Genomic DNA, 23,792 nt, shown 5'->3' on the forward strand with positions numbered 1-23,792 from the left:
TTGCAAAAATAAATTCAGCAATTATGCATTTGAATTGTACCAATAATGATCCTGGCTCAACAACGGAAGATGTTTCGCGTTAGAGCTTCATCAGGAGCACCACGATCATATTGACAATTCTAATATATTTGATCCCAGTTCTCTTCATAAAACTCATAACTTCATGACTGAGAGCATCTCTTCACACTGTCTTGAAGAAGAATCAATATGACCAATATGATCGTGGTGCTCCTGATGAAGCTCTAACTCGAAACATCGGCCGTTGTTGAGCCAGGATCATTATTGGTACAATTCAAATGCATAATTGCCGAATTTTTTTTTTTGCAAAGGAAAAAAAAAAAAAAGACTATAAAAAGAATTTTTTTCCATCCATAACACAAGATAGAGCAGTCCAGGCGGCCCAGATGTGTAAGGGCATGCCACCAGGCTTGCTGATGTGTATCATATTAATCAACAAGCTCATCTAAAATGTATTTGTTTAGTAAATAGGATTTACTTCTATTGATGAACAGATTACATCAGGTTTGGCCGCTTTGAAGCAAATGTCCGCAATTGATATGTTTGACACTAGCTTGAGTGATCTAAAGAAGTCCATGGAATGTTTTAAAATGGATCTAAAGGCCGTTAAGATGAACAAATTTCAGAGAGATAAGGCAGAGACAAATGGGCTTCCATTTATCTGTGTTTCTAAAACTGTAACATTTAATTTACCCTATGATAGCTCCTCCAGGAATGACGAGGAAGGGTCTTCATGCCCCCTTTTTTTTAGGCAGGGGCAATCATGAAGCCAGGACAGAGCATAAGGGTAAAGCAGGAATTGTTTAATCAATTCAGAGTGGGAACTCCTGTGGACTCAATCACAGGTGTGGGAGTTCTGAATACAGTTTCATATCTTTGTGACCATATCAGTGGTAAGCGGCAATCTGTACTTTCCACTGTTATCAACATTGCAGGGAAGGAATTAACTCTCAGTAAGCAGTATTAAACAAAGGACTCTCTTTTGTACTTACTCAAGTATATAATTATTTTCTATTTCATCAAGACCTTTTTAGATTTATTCAACAACTACAGAGAAAAGTGTATTTTTTATAATATCCATCTCAATCCTTTGACCTTTCCTTGATAAAACCTCTATCAAAGTGGTATCCACCAGGGCCAAGTGATCCATTGGTTTATACTTTCCAACAAATGGTGCTACAGGATGTTGTGCACTTGAAATAATCAAGAGAATTTACTGTAATATGTCTAGAAGTGAAAAGCATGCTTTGAGGGATTTACAAACGAGGCATGATATTGTTATCAAACCAGCTGACCAAGGCAGCTCCATTTTGGGGTTAAGTAAAGATCAATATGTAAGTGAAATAAGGTATCGGTTAGATGATACCCACTTTTATCAATGGCTTCTAGCTGACCCTACTATATAAACATTGCAGTCGGTGAAGAATACTGTAATGCGTGGGTTTCAAGGAGAACTTAACAGAAAGAGAGAGGAAAATTTTGATCAATGAACATCCTTGGGAGCTTGTGTTGCCTAAGATGCACAAGTCCTCAACTCACCATCTTGGTAGACCGATGTTTTGGCACTTGGGTTGGTTTTAGAGCCATTACCTATTTTCCTAGATAAGCTGTTGAAGCCCTTTGTATCCAAGGCATGCTCAATTTTCTGCATAGTTGGTAGTAAGTGATGACATGTGGTTAGTTACATTTGACATAATTTCACTGTATCATCTGCAGAATGAAAATATTGAAGAGAAGGAAAATCAAGAGGGAGACATGGACAGACAGACCAGGTAAGGTGCCCGATATCTTTCCTGCACATCCACAAAGAGAAATCCTCTTAGTGCTGTTCTTCTTAATTGAGGCTGGAGGTGGGGGTTTTGTAACTTGGTAAATCCTGCTAGCTAAAAGTTTGAAGTATGGGAGATTATTTTCTTAAGAAGCACAAGTCCTATTTTTTTTCCAATTAGTACCACAAATTTAATCTCAGTAAATGGCTCGTATCACATTTTTCGACTGCCTCAGCTGCTATTGTTTTTAATGTACTCTTGGTTTCTCTGAATCCATAATGAAGGACATCGACTTCTTGGACCTAGAAAGGCAACAGCCAATCCTTCATGGATGACAATAAATTTCACGGAGAAAAGTAACAGAAAAACACACGTAAAAAGGGATTCCAATATACTAAAATTGAGTCTGAGCAACCTACTGCAACTGTTTAAATCAATGCATTGTAGTAGACTCAGACGTTTTTATATGTAAAACTAAATTAGCTCAATGAAGAAAAGATTTGGTAGTGAGTTTCAGCATTAAAAATACTTAGCATGCAAGCCCTAAATTAGAAGTAAATGTTTTTGATCTGTCAATAATGAATACTAACAGTTTCCAATTTATGAATTTACTACAGCACAGTGTGTTGTACATAAGCCAATATATAAGCAATTTTTCATGGCAGGGTGTATATTAAGGGATTCCTCTGTCTGCTGTGGGAATATCTGACTATCCTTAGCTTTCAAAATATGTATTGCATGACTTCAATGCAATTCCTGACGTATTATTACACTTAGGGCCTGATTTTAAAAAGCTTTTACACAAGTAAAACTGGGTTTTACTGAAATAAATGCATTTTACTTGAGTAAATGGACTTTTGAAAATTGCTACAATATATGCCATTGAATTGTCCATAGGATTTGCTGGCATAAGTGCACTTTACACACATAAATGGCTTTTGAAAATTGCTACAGGGTGGCCCATGGAGGTGGGCTACTTTTCCATGGGCCACCCTGTATGATACGGTTACCTTTACACATGTAAATCCTTTTGAACATCCACTTGAAAAGCATTTGTGGGTGCCAGCTTGGATGCTTGGTAGCACCACTCTGGGCTGCCATGGAGAGGGTCCCGGTTTGAGTCCCTGGTGAGATATTCTACATTCCAGATCATCCAGAGCCGGGGATGCTAAGGACATGGTGTTCACAGCCCTTGTGGGGGGGAAGAACATCATAGTCAGATTTAGAGCCCAGAAGGACCATTGTTGCAATGATTAGAATGGGAGGGTGGGTCTATTAAAAGAAGGGGAAAACCTCCAGGTAGTTGTGACAATCTCAGCCCTTATTCTGATTCATCTGGAAGAGAATGGATAAGTTCTTGGAGGAGAAGTCCATTAACTGCTATAAATCAAGTTGACTTGGGGAATGGCCTCTGCTATTACTGGCATCAGTAGCATGGGGATCTTCTTAGTTTTTGGGTACTTGCCAGGTTCTTATGGCCTGGATTGGCCACTGTTGGAAACAGGATGCTGGGCTTGATGGACCCTTGGTCTGACCCAGTATGGCAATTTCTTATGTTCTTAGAAAGGAGGAATTACTAAGCCAAAAAATAAAAAAAACAGAAAACAAATGGAGTATATCTTCAATTTTATAACTGCATTGGTTTAGACATCTCTAACACAGGAACTTGTTCATCTAATAATAAAAAAAATATATATATGATACGTATGAAGATGGAATTTGTAGCTGCTTTTTAGTAAGTTCTATATTTACTATGCCTTCTTTCTGATGGGGAGAAGGCTTATGAGATCAGCTTGGGTGTGCATGTATGTTTACCTTAATAACTTTTGTGCTGGGTGTCCCATCCACATCAAATTTTCATCCAAGAGGATTTTGATGGGGTATTTTGGGAGGGATCTACACACATGCACAGACATGGATGCATGCCTGTTTCAGAAAGTAGGTTCTATTAATTCTGCATGGAATTAATATAACGTTAATACCACTGGAATACAGAACCTGAATGTGGTAATACTCTTACCCAGTATGAGGGGCCCACAACTTGGAATATCAATTATTTCTACGTACTGTGCTATAACTGCTTTTAAAGTAAAGGCATATTTCACTGTGAAGCTAAACAATATATATATCACCATGAAAAGTTTAAAAGTGAAGGCTGTGAAACAGGAAGAGAAAGCTAATAAAAAGGTGAGTGAGTTAGAAAACTGTGAGTATTGATTTACTTAACGATGATGCATCACTGAAAAAGAGAAGTGAGAATACTGAAAATGCTTTAAAATTAGAAATCTTAGACCAAATAATGTTTTATCACTAATATATCGAGAATTGATATGTTCACAACACATTTAGGGGAATTATTTAAAATTGCCAGTAAAAGCCTACTGGCCATTTCAGAGTCTTATTATTTGCTGGCACCCACCCTCGAGTTAATTCAGATAACTTTTAATCTAGCTAAAAAGTTATCTGACTAACATGGAGATTTTCAAAAATACCATCATTTGTCCAGTTAAGTCCAAATTTAGCCAAACCAATGGTGCTGAATATCGGCCTTTTTACTTTTTATGGTAGTCCACTTTGGAGTAGCTGTCATAACAAAAAGCAAAATATAAATCTTATATTAAGTTAGTAAAAACTACAGATATGGCTCTGGTGAAGACAACATTGTTGTCTTTTCTACTGAAGCCAAACTGAAAATTCTAAGATTTTTTTTTTTTTTTTTTTTTTTTTGCAAAAACAAGGACAAACTATTTTTGGTTCAACCAAATTAGAATATATTCTGATGTTTCTAGAACTGCACAGACTTGATGTAGATTTATGCATTATAAACATGGGGGCTGATATTCAGCCGCTGAGCAGCTTGTTAAGTTAACCAGAATATTCAGCAGCGCATGCAGTCAAAAATCAATAATACCCATATACACATATACTAACAAAAAACATTTACATGCTTAAAATTGGATTTTACAGGTGTAAATGGTAAGATTGCTGTATAAAAAATGTGTAAATATAAAATAAAAATATGAATGCACTTTACCCATGTAAGTGGGTTTTTGAAAATTGCTACAATATATGCCATTGAAATGTCCGCAAGATATTCATAGGTAAGTGCACTTTATACACAGCTTTTGAAAATTGCTACAATAGTATGTTACATTTACAAATGTAAATTCTAAAAGTAACCTTTAAGTATGGAATAAAACAATTCTGTCTCAGCCACAGTCAAAATAAAAGATCAGAACAGAGAAACTAATCTGTGAGCCAAAAGCCAGGCCAACCAGCTGGGTCTTAACTCCTTTCCAAAACTATAGATAGTTCTTTCCTCAAATCATAGGATTGCAAATTCTATGGCAAAGAGGCTGCATCACTAAAGGCAATGCCTTTACTCTTCTCTCCACAGACTCCCTAACTTTCCATGTGCACTTTTGCTTCTTACTTGTCCAAACAAAATCTTTCAATTCCAAGTCCGTGCATCATAAAGTATTAAACCTACAGCAAGGCAGTTTTAATAGTGCACAGCATGAACTGGCACAAATGAAGGTATATTACGCACAATCCTCCAGGTGCAACTTAAGGAAACATCCCACAATAGCAGTAGAAGCATAAGTGCCTGTCAAAAAATTCACACAAGTGCTTATTTTCTCCTTTCTTGTGAGAATTCCTTGGCAGGCAGTACCTTGGAATAGAAAGATTCTGATGCACGGACACTCGAAGCTGTCTGACAAATAATAAAATTTGATTTTCCTCAACTATTTTAAAATCTCTATAGCCTCTTGTGACAAGAGCATCTCTGACTCAGCAAAACCCTCGTTCTCTGGTGAAAGTAGAGGCAAGCACAGAAAGTCCAACAGCTTGGCGTGTTGTGATCGCCAACCCAGGCCATGTCATGATCCAGGTGGTGACCTCCTGACCAGTCTTGAATCTCGTGGATCACAAAGGTGCTCACCATTTATTGCTATCAATGCTCCATGGAGAAAGAGATTGTTGTGAATCTGCCCGCATGCCGTGGGCAGACTCCCCACTTACTGGCTCAGTTTCGTGGCAGGCTGCCGGTGCTGCCGTCCCCTGCAACCGGGAGGCCACAGCAGCTCCTGCCCTGCTTGGCAGGGCCGGCCCAGCCGAGCAGCCACCTCTGCCGATGCCACCGACCCCATCCTCTCCGGCCCAGAGGCTGTGAACATCTTCAGTCCTGCGTGCAGGGCTGACACCGCTGGCCTACCTCCGCGGCAGGGAGCCACGACATCATCATCGGGGCCCTCGTCAGATGGCAGGAGGCCGCCATGTGGCCTGCCTGCTCCTCCTTGCTCCTGTGCGGCTGGGTGCCACTGTCCGCGGTGCTGCAGCTCTTCAGGGCCTTCCCTTAGGCGTCAGCTCGCACCTCTTCGCAGCATTTAAAGGGCCAGCGACAGGAAGTGTTGCTGGCTCCACCTGTTGACAACTTCCTGCTTCAGCCCTATAAAAGGGACTCCTCTTCAGTCTCGAGGCCTTTGGATCAGGTTCCACAGTTGTCTGTGTCTTCTGACCGGTCCAGGTCCTCCGTGGTCTTCTTCTGCTTTGCCAGTTTCGTCTCCATGTTCCAGATGTCCTTCGTCCAGGTCTTCAGTCGTCTCCATGTTCCAGATGTTCTTCGTCCAGGTCTTCAGGTTCCTGATGTGCTCTGTCCCTGTCATCAGATGTCTTCGTGATCCTGATGCCTGATGTTCTGGTCTTCTGTTCTCTCGATGTTCCTGATGTCCTCGCCTTCGTCCCTGCCTCCATGCCTTGGTTCCCAGATGTCCACCTTCTTGGCGTACCGCTGTCGTGGTCAGTGACCAGTCCCACGGGTGGGCTGTGTAGGGCGCCTCACAGTACAAGGCCATCCTCCTCTCTGCAGCGCAACCCTCTGGAAGACTTCCTGCTTCAGTCCGTTGTTTTTAATCCTTGAGAATCGAATCCTGCATCAGTCCTGTCCTGGTCTTCAGAGCCTATTGCAACCCTGCATCCGTCCATGACAAGTTTCTGTTTGAACCTGCTCTGAGCCTGGCGTGGTCTGCGACCAGTCCAGGGCTGTGTAGGGCGCATCCTACACAGGGCTGTGTAGGGACGCGCCCTACACAGCGGAGGGCTGTGTAGGGCACGTCCCAGGGCAGGCCTCTTCAGGACCTTTGTCATGTCCTGGTTTCAGTTTCCACTATTCTATTCCTCCTGAAGTCCGTGTCGAGTCCCGTGTGGTCCGCGACCAGTCCTGCGGGTGGACTGTGAAGGGCGCGCTGCGTCGCAGTCTTGAACCAGTTCTTGACCCTTGCTTCAGCCCTCGTCTATGATGTCTTCGCTCCAGTCCTAGTCCAAAGTCTCCTGTGTTCCAAGGACTCCATCTGCCCTCGTCCTCTGTCCGGCCTGCTGCCTATTGCCGTACCCAGCGGCAGGTCCGAAAGGGTTTGGAACGGTCTGAGGACTGTTCATCGATCAACATTGCGTTGTTGGTCATCCTGGGCTGTGCAGGTCCGGTAGATGGTCAGACCTAGGACCCCTGTTCTTGCTTCAGCCTTGTCCTGCTCTTGTTACCCATGTTCGCACCAGCTCACCTCCTGCGGTATGTCTTGGGGCCTCCTCCCTGGGTCATGCCGTGGACCAAGGGCTCACAACAGCCACTATAGAAACGACCGCGCCACCGCACTCATAACAGAATCCAAAGGCCTCCAAGCCCTCGGATCGTAACAGCCACCAGAGGCCGCGCTCGTAACAGAGATAAGGGGGTTGGGGGTCCTCTTCCTCTGCTCCCCCCTTTTCAGAAGCAATATCAAATTCCCAATATAAAAGACCTTTTTTTTTTTTTTTTTGCATCCACCCCCAGCAGCACGGGAAACACAGGTGGCATAAGTTGAAAACACTCCCCTTCTCCAACTCTAAGGGTAAGCAAGGATCTCCCAAAGGCAAAAATCCCATTATCGGCAGTCACATTCAGCTGCATGGTCCAGGGAAATGCAGATAGTCTTATCCGTAAACACTCCTCTTCCTCTGCTCTAGAGGTAAGCAACCAATTCCCAAAGAAAAAAGGTACAGAAAAGTTTTAACCACAGCGCTGTCTGCTGAGGGAACCCACCACTCCTGCTCCCTGCATTTCCTGACAGCCACACTTTTATTGCAGTGTGCCCAGAGTCCCTGCACACACACACACAAGAACCCTTCCCCTGGAGTCCCCTATCATTTAACTGCCCCTTGGGCCACATGGACTTGTGGTTTCTACAATAACCCTCCCTCTGGGGGTTCCTTCTCTCTCTCTCGCCAGTCCCTCGGTATGTGTGCCTGATCCTTATTTCTCCCCTTCCCTGGGGGAAAAGGGGATGTAGACTTCTTCACAACATACAAATGTGAATGCTGGTTTATTTTACTAGTATTTACTATACAGTTCCTAGTCCTTTAACAAGGAAAATGCAAACATAAAGGAAAATCCCACCTAGTCATAAGAAGGGGCGGGCAAGGTGGGTGACCGCCTTGGGTGTCAGGCTCAGATGACACCAATACCCCTTGTTAAGGGGCAGGGCACGAGGACTGCAGGCTACCGCAGTAGTGGCAGGAGCTCTTTGGTGCTCCTACATGGCTGCTAGATTGCAGCCATGCCACTGGAGGGGGACCTATGTTGGTCTACTGTATCATCTGAGGGGGAACCCATTATCCACGACCAGCCATGCCCCGTCTTGTGGCTGCCCATATTCTCCCAGAGTGTCCAAGGCACCGCTTGCCTGGCAATAGGCTTGGCCCTATCTCCAACAAGAAACCTAATTTAGTAACAGTTGACATTGTCCCAGGGTTAAATCCAAGAATACCCCCAGGGAAAAATTGTTCCATCCCCCTCAACTCACAGAAAATTAAGTGTCTCTCAAACTCCCAAAAAATGGAGTGGTTAAGTTTTCCCTAGAAAGCACAGAATTTTAATTTGTAAGAAGTGAAATACTGTTGTCGCCCTGACTTGGCTGATCTTCAAGGACTAGTACTCAATACAAGGGCTAAACCACTATCAATATTACTCCATCTTTCTTGTCCTCAGTGAAAGCATTCTCCATAGTGAGTGTAACCTTCCCCTTCACTGGGGGTCACTTCAGAGACTGCTGATTGCAGCCCTCTGGAAAAATGCAAACTTTTGAAAAATTTTCACTAGACCCGAGAGCGAGGGACCAGGACCAGCGCTGGGATATTTTACTTTCTTCAATGGAAAGGTTTTGGGAAGAGGGGGGCTGCAGGCTCCACCCAAAAGGGCCAAACATTGAATCCTTATTTGGCCCAGGAAGCTCAAACTTTTTTTTTTCCTTAAATCTCATTTCACAAATTAACCAGCTACATTCTTTTGAATATGACTGGTTATGTCTGAGGTTATCCAGCTAAACACAAAATCTCTGGTTATGTTTAAAGTTACGTCTGACCAGTGCCCAACTCGCTGAAATATCGAAAAAACGCTGAAAAACTCCATGATGGTGTAGGCTGCCGGTTCAAAATAGCCCTTGAAAAAGGACTCCGTTGTCCGAAACACGACCCTGTGTCAAGAACACTGCTTCATTTCGCCAAGATAAGTTCTAATATGAATGTCGACAATCGATACAAAATGAGAAACTGATGAATTTTAATGGTTATGGTATACACCACAATATAATTGATGCAATTTGAGAAATTGATGAACTTTTAATAGTTTTGGGACACACAGCAATATGGAAAATTGATAAAAATAAGTTAGGTCATATTGACCTATGATTAAAAATAAGGCAGAACAATAAAGAGAACCTTTATTGTACAATGAAGCCTATTATGAAGGTCAAATATTTGCGCCTTTAATGTTTTATGTGATTGGGGGATTATAGTTGGTAAGCATCAGTGGATGTGTTTAAAGTTAGCCAGCTAGTTAGCCAGATAGCTTTAATCAGGGATATTCAGTGGGACATTTATCCCACTGAACATACACTAAACGGCTTACTGAAAATGCACTTCCCCATGTATTAACAGAAGTGGTGTATCCTTTGCTCTGACTTGGCAAGGCGCATTGTGTTGGAGGAGATTTGTTTCACTGTGGGAGGATCCTCCATTATATGTCAGCAGCTATCAGAAAAGCCTGCAGCTCCTACTACATCTGTCTCCCTCAGAACCATAGAAAGCATTACTTTTTCACACTTATTCAGAGAAGGCTTCAGTTTAGTTCTAACACAATTCAGAGACTTTTGCACGCCATCTGCCTCGAATTCATGGAAACATTCTGCATTCACTGAAGAAGTTCAAAAGAGAAATGGATTAGAACACTTACTTGACACTTAATGCTCACTAAAATGTAAACATCTTTCTTACAGCTGGGGCTCTCTCAATACTTAACTCATTTTCTCTCAAACTTTCAGGCCCATACAGAACGAGGTGCTCGGCCGAGCACACAGTTTAGCTCCCATTTGGCTGCGTGTTTTAGACTCGCTATTATTACCCCTTATGACAGGGGTGGGCAGTTCCGGTCCCCGAGGGCCACAAACCAGTCTGGTTTTCAGGATATCCCTAATGAATATGCATGAGATAGATTTGCATGCACTCTGCCTCAGTTGTATGCAAATCTATGTCATGCATATTCATTAGGGATATCCTGAAAACCAGACTGTTTTGTGGCCCTCGAGGACCGGAACTGCCCACCCCTGCCTTATGAGGTAAGGGGTAATGTGCGTGGAAAATGCACGGCCAAACCCCCCCCAAAACTAATAGCGCTCATCACATGCAAATGCATATTGATGAGCCTATTAGCTATTCGCCCGGAATACTGAAAGTAAAATGTGCAGCCAAGCCGCACATTTTACTCTCAGAAATTAATGCCTGCCCAAGAGCAGGCATTAACTTTGAAAACACCGGGAAAAGTGTACAGAAAAGCAGAAAAAAATGCTTCTCTCTACACCCTCCGACTTAATATCATAGCGATATTAAGTCAGAGTCACTAAAAATATTTTTAAAAAAAATCTGCCCACCGGTCGGCGGCTTAGAAAACGGATGCTCAATTTTGCCGGCATCCATTTTCTGAACCCGTGGCTGTCAGCAGATTTGGTTGTCGGACCCGCTAACAGCCGCTGCTTCCGCTAATAAGGAAGCGCTAGGTATGCACTAGTGTCCCTAGCGCCTCCTTTGAATACAAAATCGTGCGCCCAGGAGAGGTGCCTGGGCACGCGTCGGAAGAGTGGGTGCTCGACTCGGACCGCCGGCTCTCCTGCACCTCTTATTGCATCGGCCTGCTAATTTGTACAACTGCCTCCAGCTTGCCCTGCTAGGAATAAATGGCATTTCACAGATGCTTCAGCCACTGCTAATTCCTGCTTATGGGATCCCATTAAGGCCATGCTACATCACCCTGAGTATCAACAACCAATATATTACATTTATACATATGACGAGATAGAGAGCTTTTTTTTTTTTTTTTTTCCCCACTTGTTCTTTTTCTCCATTTGTCCCTGATTGTTATTAATTCCTCCAGCCCAGATGATAGCACAAGTACCCTCTATGGTCACTGGTTTAATAGTAAGTCTATTGTATTGAGCCACTATTGTGAGAATTATTACATTGTCACATAAATGAAGAAATCATGAAAGCGATCATTTTTTACATGTGTTCTTTCCTTTCCAGCTCTACCATTTCATTCCCTGCTTCCCTCCCAACATCTGTTCCAGCAGTTTTGCACACCACTAGCCATCTCATAAGAGAGTTATGCCACTTCAGGAAGGATTTCTAATTCCATTATTTATACGCAGCTGGCAAATGTTTGCTTTGCTTTATGCCGCTCTAGCATGAAAAGGGATACAAACAGCTCACATCCTCGATAACTCCAGCTAATTATTCTAGCGCTATCATCAAAATAAGAAATGTGGCTGAAACAATAACTGACCGGGCATGTCATGAGCAATAATGAAAAGCTGGGTATGGTGATTCATATCAAACCTTTAATCCTGCTGGGTCAGTGGCTCCCAAACCAGAGCCTGGAAGAGCCCTAGAAGATGTTCATAAAGAATATTCAGGCAGGATATATTTGCACACATTTGGTCCAACACCCAAGCTCACAGGCATATTTTTGGTTTCTCTAAAAACCAAATCTGGGGGCTTGGGTTGTTGTGAGCATCAGATTTGGGAACCACCGCTTTAGGACAACTGTGCCTAGAAAATATTAATATTTTTTTTCGAAGGATTTGTTGCTTCCTATGAGAGTGCTCAGAGCCAGTTACAAGATTATCGATAATTCACTTCTACGATGCCTAAGTCGGTAAACCCAACACGCAGTATTATCTGTGAACACAGCATGGATACATGATAGAGCAAAACAAATGGGAAGAGGAGTGGAGTGGATTGGAAGAAATACAGGATTACTGGATAATGTACGTAATACAGGATAAGTGAACATGATACATAAAGCAAACGTGGCATCCACACACAACGTGCTAAAAAGCAGAGGTATAAGGCAGTGGAGTTGAGGGTCCGAGTGTTGGGATGGCAGGGGGTAGAGGTGTGAAGTGGTGTATTTACAAATGACCATGGGGATGTTGCTGGCTGAGAGGGGTAGGCTTGGTGAAAGAGCCAGGTCTCTGGTGTATGGCAGTATGTTAGCGACCTCTCTTGGGAGAGAGTTCCAGAGTCTGGGGACGAAAGACCAGAAGATGTGCTTATGGCTTTGAGCCAGCCTGAATACTCAACCAAGAGATTGCTATCATGCATGAACACTCAACTACAAAGTCTCCATTTAAACCTAGAAATACCTTCTTTCCTGAAATGCAGAAGCGTGTTCACATTTCAGCTGGAAGAGTTGGAACGGAGAGCTGCAATATTAGCTGCTTTCCAGGAATTAACACAACAGCCACCAAAGAAAAGTCAATAAAACAACTTTTTTCTATCCATTACCATTTTAAAACATTTTTACAATCCAGATAATGATGTCAACCTAACAAACATTTTCTCTGACTAAATACATTTAACCACTGGCAGGACTCCATGGATTCTTTTTCGGGTCTGATTCATAAAGGCATTTTTCCATTCTGGGTCTATGTGAAAAGTCCTTGACAAATCAGGCCCAAATAGCACCTTCTGCTCCTTGTTCACTATTTCAAAGTATACATGCAATAGTTCTAGTCAACATGATAAATTAAACACGCTATTTTTAAGGCATCATGTTTTCGTTCCTTTAAGTATCTCTCCTGCCTCCCCTGCATCTCCGTGCACAACCACCCAGGGATTTTTCTTTTTTTACCGAAATGACTTTAGTGCAGTCATTGCTGACAATTCTCGGCCATGGGCTGTGCTCCTTCCTGCAATCATGTGTCCTAAATCTAGCCATAAGGTGTTGCCGGTGCACAATGATGGTGACTCCCTCCCATCTCGGAACAAGTGAATGCCCCCTCCGCCACCAGCCCAGGAACAGAAGAGCTAGGCCAGGAATCAGACCCAGGCAAAGTACAGCACTACCCTGGAGCCACCACTAATGATGACAGACTGGTTAAACACAGCAATAAGATTACATGTACTGCAATATCAAACAAAGGACTTCTCTCAATTCCAAGCATTAGATCTGCCCACCTGTGTGAAGTTCAAGAGCAAGCATTATCAATTGCGGGTCCTAAACACTGGAATAAAATGCCAACATTGCAGCAGGATAAGAAGCAATTTAGGAAACTAAAAACATGGTTATTCCACCATGCATTTGTAGATGAGTAAGAGTGAATAGTGGTGTCCCCAGGCAATTAGTACATTTTAGCAGGCTTAACTTTTTATCTATCTTTTACTGTTTTATTAGTTCTAAAATTTTATGTTCCACAGTCTCTTAGTTGGTGGAAATTTTGATAGTCTTGTAGGTTAGTTGTGGTAATTTTATAATTTTTATAATTTTATTAATATAGTTTTTAGTGATTTTATAACTATAAGAAACTGTATTTTTTTCTTTTTCCTGTTTTAAGATGTTGAAAATGTGAACCATAGAGATGGACTTTGTCTGTACAACGGTATATAAAATTGTTTAAATAAAAAATATTTGCAAGGCTGGTAATTACCTTCTACCCATTGGTTCTGATATACACATATTGGTTATTATGTCACAATATAATATAATCCACTGTGAGAACACACCAGCTCCTCCTACTCCACGTGTGTCATTTATACATGGCACTGTTCCAAACCTGGCTGCTCCAAGGATTTACAGGCCAGCCACTAAAAAATGTTTAAAATGGTGACGTAGCATGAAAGCCTGCAGTTAGCAGAGGGTGTATATTATGTGCTGTGTCTGATTTGAAAAAGCACAGTGCATGGAGGGCATAGCTTCCTTTTGGCTGAAAACCAGTGATGCTCAATCACTGTCACTCAGCGAGTTCCATTAACAGCAAACCATTCTCAAAGAGCTAGATTCAGATGCTATCTTCTTTTCAACATTAATAATTCCAGCTCAGTTTGATCCTCTAATGTTTTAACATTTCTGCAGTGTCAAAGAGTCACACTAAAATCCCTTGAGAGCCACAGGCCTCTCCCAACCCTCAGGCTGCCACTGAGCTAACAGATTGCTTGTGCTTAGACCACTTTCTTTTCATCATGTTCTAAGAACATCCTTTCGCCTATTGAGCAAAGCCTCATGAAAATTTAAAGGGACTCCCATCACAGTGGCTACCGGGAGAATTCCAGAAATCTGCAGGTGATAAATCTTGTCATTCCATTGTTATTTGTTTGTACCTGTGTTCCATTCACTCTAGCCTTTCCTCTCTTTCATTTAACATTTTGTAATGAGTATATGAATATTTTTGGGCCATGGCGCACGGCTCTGCAAAATGCCTGACATTCATTTACCATCACAGCACAGCAGCAGAGAGCTACAAAACCAGAGACTCAGCAGCAGTCCAGCAGGGGCCGGCTCGGAAGTACCGGCCAATTCTGTTGCTTCTGTTTGCAAAACTCTGCTGCTATAAGCAAAGGCCAACTAATTTCAAATTTTACTTTTCCAGTCCTCAATGCCCCTTTAAAATAACCAAAAATATCCCTAATTCACAGCTCCAAAAAAAAAAAAAAAAAAAGAAGTGGAAAATTGTTTTCCGATCAGAGCACACTGACAATTTCTTGAGATCTTCATGACTAAGGCCCATGCTTTTGCACCTCACAAGAGGACTGGTCCTTGACACAAGGATGGAAAAGCCCTGCTGCAGCTTCTGTGACAGACGGTACGAGGCTTGTTCTCACTGGGCACGTCTGGCCCTGTGGATAAACAGCCCTCTTGGCAAGCTACATGAACTGATAAGCGTCTCCAATGCACAGCTTCTGATAAATAAGATGCTCTCCTTGCCAGCACTTAACATGCTCAATCTGGTGGCAGCTTTTCCATTATTTTCTAGGGGAAACCATCTATAGAGCAAACACATAAAAGACCACATCAGCACAACGCTCAGGCATGCGATGTGGCCTAATAGTTTACCTGCCTGAAAACCGCAAATAATTGCCATTCAGGGGGATTTCTCTGTGTCATTAGCCATAACTTCTGAACTACTTTAGCTTATTAGTAGGAAAAGAAAAAAAAACATGCAACTTTCGAGTCCTAAGAAAACCTTTAACGGGTTTGTTCAGCTTTCCAGAGTGTAGGTGCAGTGCAAATGCGGGTAGCAGAGTGTTATAACAATGAATGCATGAATATTCTCTGGGGACTTGGAAATGTTTTACAACAAGGGCGCCTTTCCCTTTTCTAGTCCGATGCCAATTAGAACAGCAATAGGGGCTATTTATAGCTTTGATAAAAATCTTAAATGTGAAATACTTCCTAGACCAGTAAATTTGTTAAGTGGAAAAGCCTAGCTACCAGTAGTGTAACTGATGATTTAATTAAGCATGACTACAATGTCAGTTTCTATACTAATAGCAGACTACTAAAATGCAATAACTAACATACTGTCTGCTGTTTACAAATAAAAAAAAATGCAAATATTCATAACTTAAGTCCTCTTAAAGAACTAGCTTACAGTAAAAGAACATGTACATCAGTATGATGATACTCAGACTCTTCTCTTTATATTTCCTTTCCTTCTAAGTAAAAGCAGATTTTAGTTTTTATTTTCAAACTAGCTAAATTTCCTATTAAAAGATGATGAAATTAATCAGCTCAGATTGGACCCTTTCTTGACTCCTCTCCCTTCTATCCCCATGGCTCCTTCCCAGTTTCTCTCCCTCCAAGCTTCCCCTTACCCCTGCCCCCACCCCCCATGGCATCTTCCCAGGTCCTTGTCCTTCTACTCCATCCTCCTTTCACCATGACCCCTTTCTTCCCTTCTCTCACCATGGCCATATTCCAGGTCTTCCCCTTCCTACTGCAACCAATAAGAAGCCTCCTACTGTCAGCAGTGTTTGGTCTGACCAATGGAAGCCTCCTATTGTGTCTGTGCTGGGACAAATGGAGCTCTAGCTAGGTTTCAGCCAGGGACTGTGCAGGATGGGAGTGGGAGCTGTGCCTCTGAGACACGGGTGGCTTCCCTGATCAGAGGCTGAGAAACACAGAAGGGCTCTCCTTCAGTCTCAGGCATGGATTTGCAGCCCCACCCCAAGGGATCCAGATTGGCCCTGAGAGGGAGGACTGTCAAAGGGGGTTGCTGGGAACACCATAGTGCTCCTGGTAACTTTTGTGCTGAGATGCGTGGATCCAGAGAACCGTGAGTGTTTGCACATGCTCACCTCCAGGGAGAGGGGAATCATGCAGAATGTATATCAGAAACAGGTTCTGTTGTGCCTGGTGCTTTCTGGAACAAAATCTCAGTATTACTCTGAGGAGGGGCTTGCTTATATTTATAAGAGGCCCTCAACCTGGAAATCTGCAGGGTTTGATTTGAGCAACAGAAAGCTCAGACACAGACAGACAATGGCTCTTATGCAGGTTCCATATTACATATCACATTCCCTTTTTTTCTGGTATATATAGCAGTTTGCATGGACTTTTAATTAAATCAAAGAAGTTGGGTAGAAACAATATATTTCCAGGACTAATTAATGTTAATAACTACAAGCTTTGGGGATTAATAATAAGACTTCTTCTTCAGGCAAAGAGACTTTCATGGTCTAACACATTATTCTTGTCTACTGAATTTTTAACCCACTATTACTGAATAAAATATTTGATTTTGTAGAGACTAGAACAAATAAGAGGAGAACAAAAGATTGCTCTTCCCAGGTATTTGTGAGAACTCAAAAAAGAAACACTAAAGCCAGTCTGAAGGTCCAGTGGCAGTGTTATGTGCTGCCTTGTGGAAGCCTTGAGTTTGATTCCCGGGCTGGCTGGATCAGGGATGCTGCAGAAGTACACAGCCCGTTTGGAGAGTGAGCAGAAAGGTTCCTGCTCTCATGCAATGGAGATGCCTAGTGGCCAGCCTTAAAATCCATGATTGCAGCGCTCCATAGAGAGCCCTGGTCTATGGTCCCCAGCTGAGGATTCTCACTGCAGTGACTTGACTACGTGAATTGGGAGGGGACAGAAAATAGAGGATAAGCCAAAGTCCAATAGAGGCAAGTAAGTTCCAACTGAGCTGGAAGCTGAAAGTAGGAGAAAACAGTGTCTCCCCCCACCTCCCCCCAAAAAAAGGTGTGCTGTAAAACACAAAAAGATTGCTTTCCTTTCAAAAGCGCATGTCTTAGAAGGATGCGGTGGTCCCTGAATATAAATTGCTGATAGTGGGGGAGTGCCAGCACCACATGCGCTTCAAATGTGTGGGAGCAGGAGCAGTCATCCAACTTGCCAGCCCCTAAGGGCACTCTTGCTGTCCAAAATACATTTATACTCATAATTCCTTACAAAACTTGCAATAAATGTATGCAGAAACTTATAGATACTAGAACATCTCACATCATAAGAAATATCATTTTAAATGTAGATGTACACTATGTTTCACCACAAAAGATATTTGGGCTCACATATTAAAGGCATGGGCCAGTTTTGCTCCGGTGCAAAACTGCCACCAGATTTATCACTTGGTAGGTCATCAATTGCTTCTTATTCCATGCTTCAATTCCCTTTATTTTAGACTCATTTTTCGCCTCAATTAATTGTAGATTTGTAGAATGCTAGAGATTTTTGCATTGTTTTACTGTACATTTTATGTACACTAAAACCTCACGGCTCCAATTTTTTTTTGGAATAGGTATGTTACTTATAATTAACTTATTGACATCTTATTAAAGAGGAAGTTGAAAAATGCAAAACATCCCATTATTTTCAATGGGTCAACCACGTGTGCAAAACTGGCACAAACCTTTCAAAAATCATAAGTTGTTTTTTAATTCAGACAAGCATGTGACATCCTAAAAGACATTTGGGCTCGCTTACAAAGTCAGGTAAGCAATGCGGCCGAGCGCGGTGCCGCTGTGAACTGAGGCAACAAATGTGGTGCATTAGTAATTTGAAAGGAATGGGGGAAATGGTGGAAGAATTACCACCCGACTCCAGGGTTATAAACAGCACCGGTATCAGCCTCAGCCCTGCAGTGTGGAGATTGGTAGGAAAATAAAATGTCTCCCCACCATCGGGCAAAATGACACAGAACTGTCCTTAAGGTTGGTACGATTTACTGCAAACCTTGAAAAATCATGTTTATCCAAAGCTGAGGACCCCTGGGCTGATGAAGCTCTCCTTGCCCACCACTACAAAAAAGAAAGGGCAAACTTGGCAAGAAAAAAAAAATAGTTTTACAAAAGTCCACAACTTTGGGGGGGGAAAAAAACGACTTTATTTTTCAAAGTTTGAAATGTCTTTTTTTTTCACTGTTTTCCCCAGCTTTTTTCTGTAATGGTGGACAAAGAGTTGGGTCAGTGCAATGTTTGTTAAAGTACATTTTAGTGCACCTTGCTTTATATACTAAAATCAAGGGGTAGCAGGAAGTTGCATTCAGGGTGATCCAGTACCGAGCGGTAGGAAGAGCTGCGTTAGTGCCTACGGCACCCGCGGTTACCGCCCGCACAGTGCAGCTCACCTACCGCTCGATCCTGAAGCCTAATTATATGTAAATGTAAGCCGCGTCCGAAAAGCCTTAGTCCCGCGCAACCCAGGATACTGGATAGAGCGCCTATACGGGATCCTGGGTGCGCGGGCCTAAGGCTTCACGCCACGCTGGTATCTGTCATTTCAAATGTCATTTGAAATGACAGATACCAGGAAGTCTGGTCCGATCGGATGCAAAAATAAGTTTCTTCGCCGCTGTCATCTCCCTCCCCTCCTCCCGAAGCAGGCCTTGCTCCGGGAGGTGGAGAGAGAGATGACAGTGGCGAAGCAACTTACTTTTCCATCTGATCTGACCCGACAGCGCTTCTCCCCCCCCTCCCGGAGCAAGGCCTACTTCGGGAGGAGGGGAGAGAGATGACAGCGGCGAAGCTTTCCCCCAGCCCGGACCCAACCCGGACCCCCAACCCGGACCAGACCTGACCGCTGTCAGTCTGTTCTCCCTCCTCCCGGAGCAAGGCTGCTTTCGCGCCCTGCTCCGGGAGGGGGGAGAAGAGGTGACAGCGGCGAAGCAAAAAAAATAAGGGGAGCAAATTTTGTTTTTGTTTTTTTGGACGCCGGCAAAACTTATCTTTTTTGCAGCCATCAGCAGGAACACGATCTGGCTCCCGTAGCTCCTCCCAACAAGATGGCCGCCTGCACGGGGAAAGCGTACAATTGGCCGCTGAAGACGTGACGTCACGACATCACGTCTTGAGCGGCCAATTGCACGCTTTCCCCGTGCAGGCGGCCATCTTTGTCTTCATCGGGAGGAGCTACGATCGCATGTGTTCCTGATGATGGCTTCAGAAAAGTAAGTTACTTCATTGTTGCTAGTGTCCCCCCTCCTCCCGGAGCAAGGCGGCTTTTCGCGCCCTGCTCCGAGAGGAGGGGGGACACTGAAAAGTCGCTTCGCCGCTTTCTTCGTCGTTGCTTCGCCGCTGTCAGTGTCCCCCCTCCTCCCGGAGCAAGGCGGCTTTTCGCGCCCTGCTCCGAGAGGAGGGGGGACACTGAAATGTCGCTTCGCCGCTTTCTTCGCCGTTGCTTCGCCGCTGTCAGTGTCCCCCCTCCTCCCGGAGCAAGGCGGCTTTTCGCGCCCTGCTCCGAGAGGAGGGGGGACACTGAAATGTCGCTTCGCCGCTTTCTTCGCCGTTGCTTCGCCGCTGTCAGTGTCCCCCCTCCTCCCGGAGCAAGGCGGCTTTTCGCGCCCTGCTCCGAGAGGAGGGGGGGACACTGAAATGTCGCTTTGCCGTTGCAGTCTCTGTGGCAGCCCCAGTCCGGACATCGGAGGGGGGCTGCAACGTTTTTTACGCTTTTTTTTTTTTTTTTTGGCTTCGGGAGCAGGGGAGAGGACTGGGGCTGCCACGGAGACCGGCACCCATGATCGCGGCCGGGGCAGGCGAGCGGGGGCTGGGGGAAAGCTTTCCACCTACCCTTACCCATGCCTCTACCGCCTGGGTCAGGGTAGGCGGTAAGTTTCCAGGTTAAACGCGCGACAAAACGGCAGGGAAAGGTAGCGATAGTCGGGGCGCGGGTTACGGGATTGCAGGTGAATAGCTAATTCGCTCGTTTGCATGCAATATCGCGCTAATTCGCTCGTTTGCATGCAGTATACATGCCGCGGGCGGAAGGGGTTGCCCAGGGAATTTAGGACGCGGTAGGAGTAGGTTAAAGGGGATTCGGGATCGCAGGAAGGGCTAACGCGGCCGAAAACGAAGTTAAAAACGGCTTAGGAGCAGGGTAAACGCAGCCGCACTTTACAGGATAGGCCTGATTATTAGGTGGCAAATAATGACCTATATATTCAATAACCAGTAGTTCCTTGCACAGTGCTGAGATGTGGGAGGGTTAGTTTTTTTTTCTTTTTCCTTTCAAATCTTTCCACAACACCTAAGCCTCTGACTATGTCACTTGATCCAGTATTTTGAAAATGTAACTATGGCTACTTAATTTTTATAACAAAATCAATCAACTTAATGTGCTCAGTAGCAGTTCACCTTGCTTATTTGATTACTTCAGCCTTATCTGCAGTGTATTCAGCTGTTCATGTTCCCTCAGAAACTTCCCTGGAAACAGATAAGGCCACTTTTGAAGCTGAATGTAACCTAAATGTGATTCCAGATTTAGTTTCTGCATTTTCAATTTTCCTTTTGAAAAGCCATTTCAGATTTCTAATGACAGAAACTGTTAAGAATATGAATCTACAACAGGGTATTCTTCTTACAGGTTACAGATTTTTCTGATCACATACGGTATAACACTGAATTTAACACTTCTAAAGTACCATGTATTGCAAAGTATAACCCCTCTAAAATACTTGAAGCAATTAGTTAACATCTTAAATGTTACTCATTTGAGGTTTGCTAGAGAAGTCTCCATTTTTATATTAATTCAAAAGCTGATTATTAAAGCAAAATATGGTAAGGGAGCAATGAGAGAAATGGATCACTTTTCCCTCTTATGTCAGTTACAATGTGAATTTGCACTTCTTAAAAAGTCAATGTACTTTGCTCTACTCAATCTAAAAACGTCAGTCGGTCCTGTAAAAAAAAAAAAAAAAAAAAATTTACCATGTTATTTTGCAGATTTTTGTTTAACTTTGACCTCTACATTCAGAAACGATTTTTCAGCAGGTGAACTCCCCTGCTATTGTGTGATGGGGAGCAGGGAACTGTACCCCATGTGAATACAAAATGAAGGCCTAACCAAAGACAAACTGTCAATTTAAAATAAAAAGGGAAAAGAGCCCCCCCATTTCTGTCTGTTTCAGGCGCTTGACAATGGAAGAGATTTTCGGCAAGGGACATTTAAAAAGGCAAGTCACTCTACGCTCCCTTGCCTCAGGTACAAACTTGTGAGCCCTCTGGGAAATAGGAAAAATATCTACAGTATCTAAATGCAATCCACTCTGAAATGCTGAAAAGCGGAATATATAAATCAAACAAACATAAAGCGGTAATAATCCTACAGTGAATAATCGTCTACTAAGACGAATATCTATTAAGACCGATTATGAAACTTACAGAAGTAGCCCCTCCAAGGAAACACTGTAAATATCTTCTCTAGTTCGGGTTTCAAAATAATTCATTTACTGCGTCGTCTGGTCTGATCACAGCAAACAGCTTTTCATAACCTTGAAATGAGTGGCACGGCCCCCTTTCCTCCATATTTTGGTTCAAATGGCCTGGTGCTCCGATCACACACTGTTGCATAACCCCCTAGTAAGGTGAAGGCGCTCCTCTTTTTGTTATGGTTGCCGGGGATGTCTTGATTTGCAACTGCACAGCCAAGATTCCTGGAAATCAATCGATATCTGCCTTCCTAGCATGTGAATGGCCACCTTGGCCCTCTGTGCACAAGATCCGGAGACGGAGTGCCCAAACCAAAAGCAGCAGAAACTATTCCATGGCGTTGTTCTTGCTACTTGTCACTGTAAATGCAAACCCATTGGTTTCATCTGCTGGTTCATGCAACAGAGAAAGTGGGGGTTTTTCCCTAAAAGTATGTTGACAGAAATAAAACCCAACAAGCATGGAATGGGGGCAGAGTGACCTGAATAAGCTGTCACAGTTACAACAGTCTTTACTTCGGCTCTCTTCCCTGAAATCCCCCATTCCTCTAAAGCCGTTCTTTCTTCTACCCTTGCCCTAATGTCACTAACATGCATCTAATGCCCCCTTGATACAGGCCTGATGTCACCTGCACAACCTACGAGCTTGTCTTAAACAAAAATGTATCTTACCAAACAACGTTAAAAGATAGAGAAAAACCAGACTGCTGAAGGGGGAGATGTGCGGGGATGACCGCAAGCAAAAACTCTCTAGGCATTCTGAAGCCTGTCCACAAGGACCTGCTCCCGCCACCTATTTCTTTTTCTAGGACTGAGCTGCATGAGTGTGTTAGAGTGAGTCTCTCTCAAGGAGCAGCTGCAGCTCCCGAGCATTCATGCACCTGTAACTCTCCAGGAAAAAAACCGAGAAGCCTTCGCCTCCTCCTTGGTGCACATCCTCCGGCCTCCCGGGGCTCCTCCTATCCCCCCCCCCCCCCCCCCGGCGGGAGCCATATGTCACCCAAACACAGAAGGGCAAGAAGGAAAGGTGCCGCGGGATGTCACGGCGGGCTGATCGGGGGAGGGTGTCACTCACCGAATTTCCTCTCCGCCAGAGCGCCGAAAGGCTGCTGGAACGCCGAGAGGACAAGCAGGAGGGAGCAAAGCGCTTCCATCATGAGCGATCCATAGCCGGCTCTCACCCTCCGCTCTCAGGAATCCGCCGCCGCGGGAGGGCTACTGGGGGGTGGGGGGAGGAAGGGGAGCAGAGACGGGGCGGTAATGCACGGGAAGGCAGCGGCACGGGCTACACGAGGTCCGCACGCCTTGCCTGTCCACCCTCGGCAGCAGCAGCAGCGCCAAGCTCCCGAGAAGCTTCAACACCCCGGACAGCGACCAGCACCACCCAGCCACGCCCCCTCCCATGACATCACGGGGCCAGGGGTGGAGCTGGCAGGACCGTGCGGGCTGAGGGGGCCACGAGCGAGTGGGTCTCGGGACACCCCCCCGCTCGCGTGCCTCTTTCGGGTGTCTGGGAGCGGGGCCGGCCTGCGAGCCCGGAGCTCGATCGTTCCGCATACGTCACAGCCTTGCTTCCAGTGTCTTCTGGAAGGGTTTTGGCGGGACCGCTGGTCTGACGCATATCGTTTCCATAAAATTTTTTATGTATTTATTTTATTTAGATATTTTTTATACTGTCGTTCCATGTAAAGAATAAGAGCGGGCTACTGAGAGTCCTCTAGAGCCCCCACATAGATGGCTTTTATGTCCCAGCTGCACTGTAACGTGATTTGATGGAAATGCAGCAAAAACCAACCCTGTTTTTTTTGTTTTTAATTTAGTAAGAGGTTTATGGGCCCTTTATATTATCCTGTCGTCAATGGGGTTGGGTGGGGATGTTTCCCCTTCCTCCCAGTATGGTGCAGGTTCTGAGTCTCAGCAAAAAGGCCAAGAAGGAACCGTCCTTAACCCATTGCTCATAACTTACATTGGGCAGAATTCATCC

General features: G+C 44.1%; 1 protein-coding gene across 1 annotated transcript in view; it reads right to left on the bottom strand.

The window, feature by feature from the left end:
* The window catches only part of LOC115083222 (receptor-type tyrosine-protein phosphatase N2-like), a 1,006,533-nt gene extending 983,412 nt beyond the window's left edge, over positions 1-23,121 (bottom strand). The window contains exon 1 of the mRNA XM_029587031.1: positions 22,884-23,121. Coding sequence (XP_029442891.1) covers positions 22,884-22,965 — 82 coding nt within the window. The 5' untranslated portion in view covers positions 22,966-23,121. The remainder of the gene's footprint in view (positions 1-22,883) is intronic.
* Positions 23,122-23,792: the final 671 nt, after the last annotated feature.

The sequence above is a fragment of the Rhinatrema bivittatum genome, chromosome 2 (genome assembly GCF_901001135.1).
Source record: "Rhinatrema bivittatum chromosome 2, aRhiBiv1.1, whole genome shotgun sequence".
Classification (NCBI taxonomy): Eukaryota; Metazoa; Chordata; class Amphibia; order Gymnophiona; family Rhinatrematidae; genus Rhinatrema; species Rhinatrema bivittatum.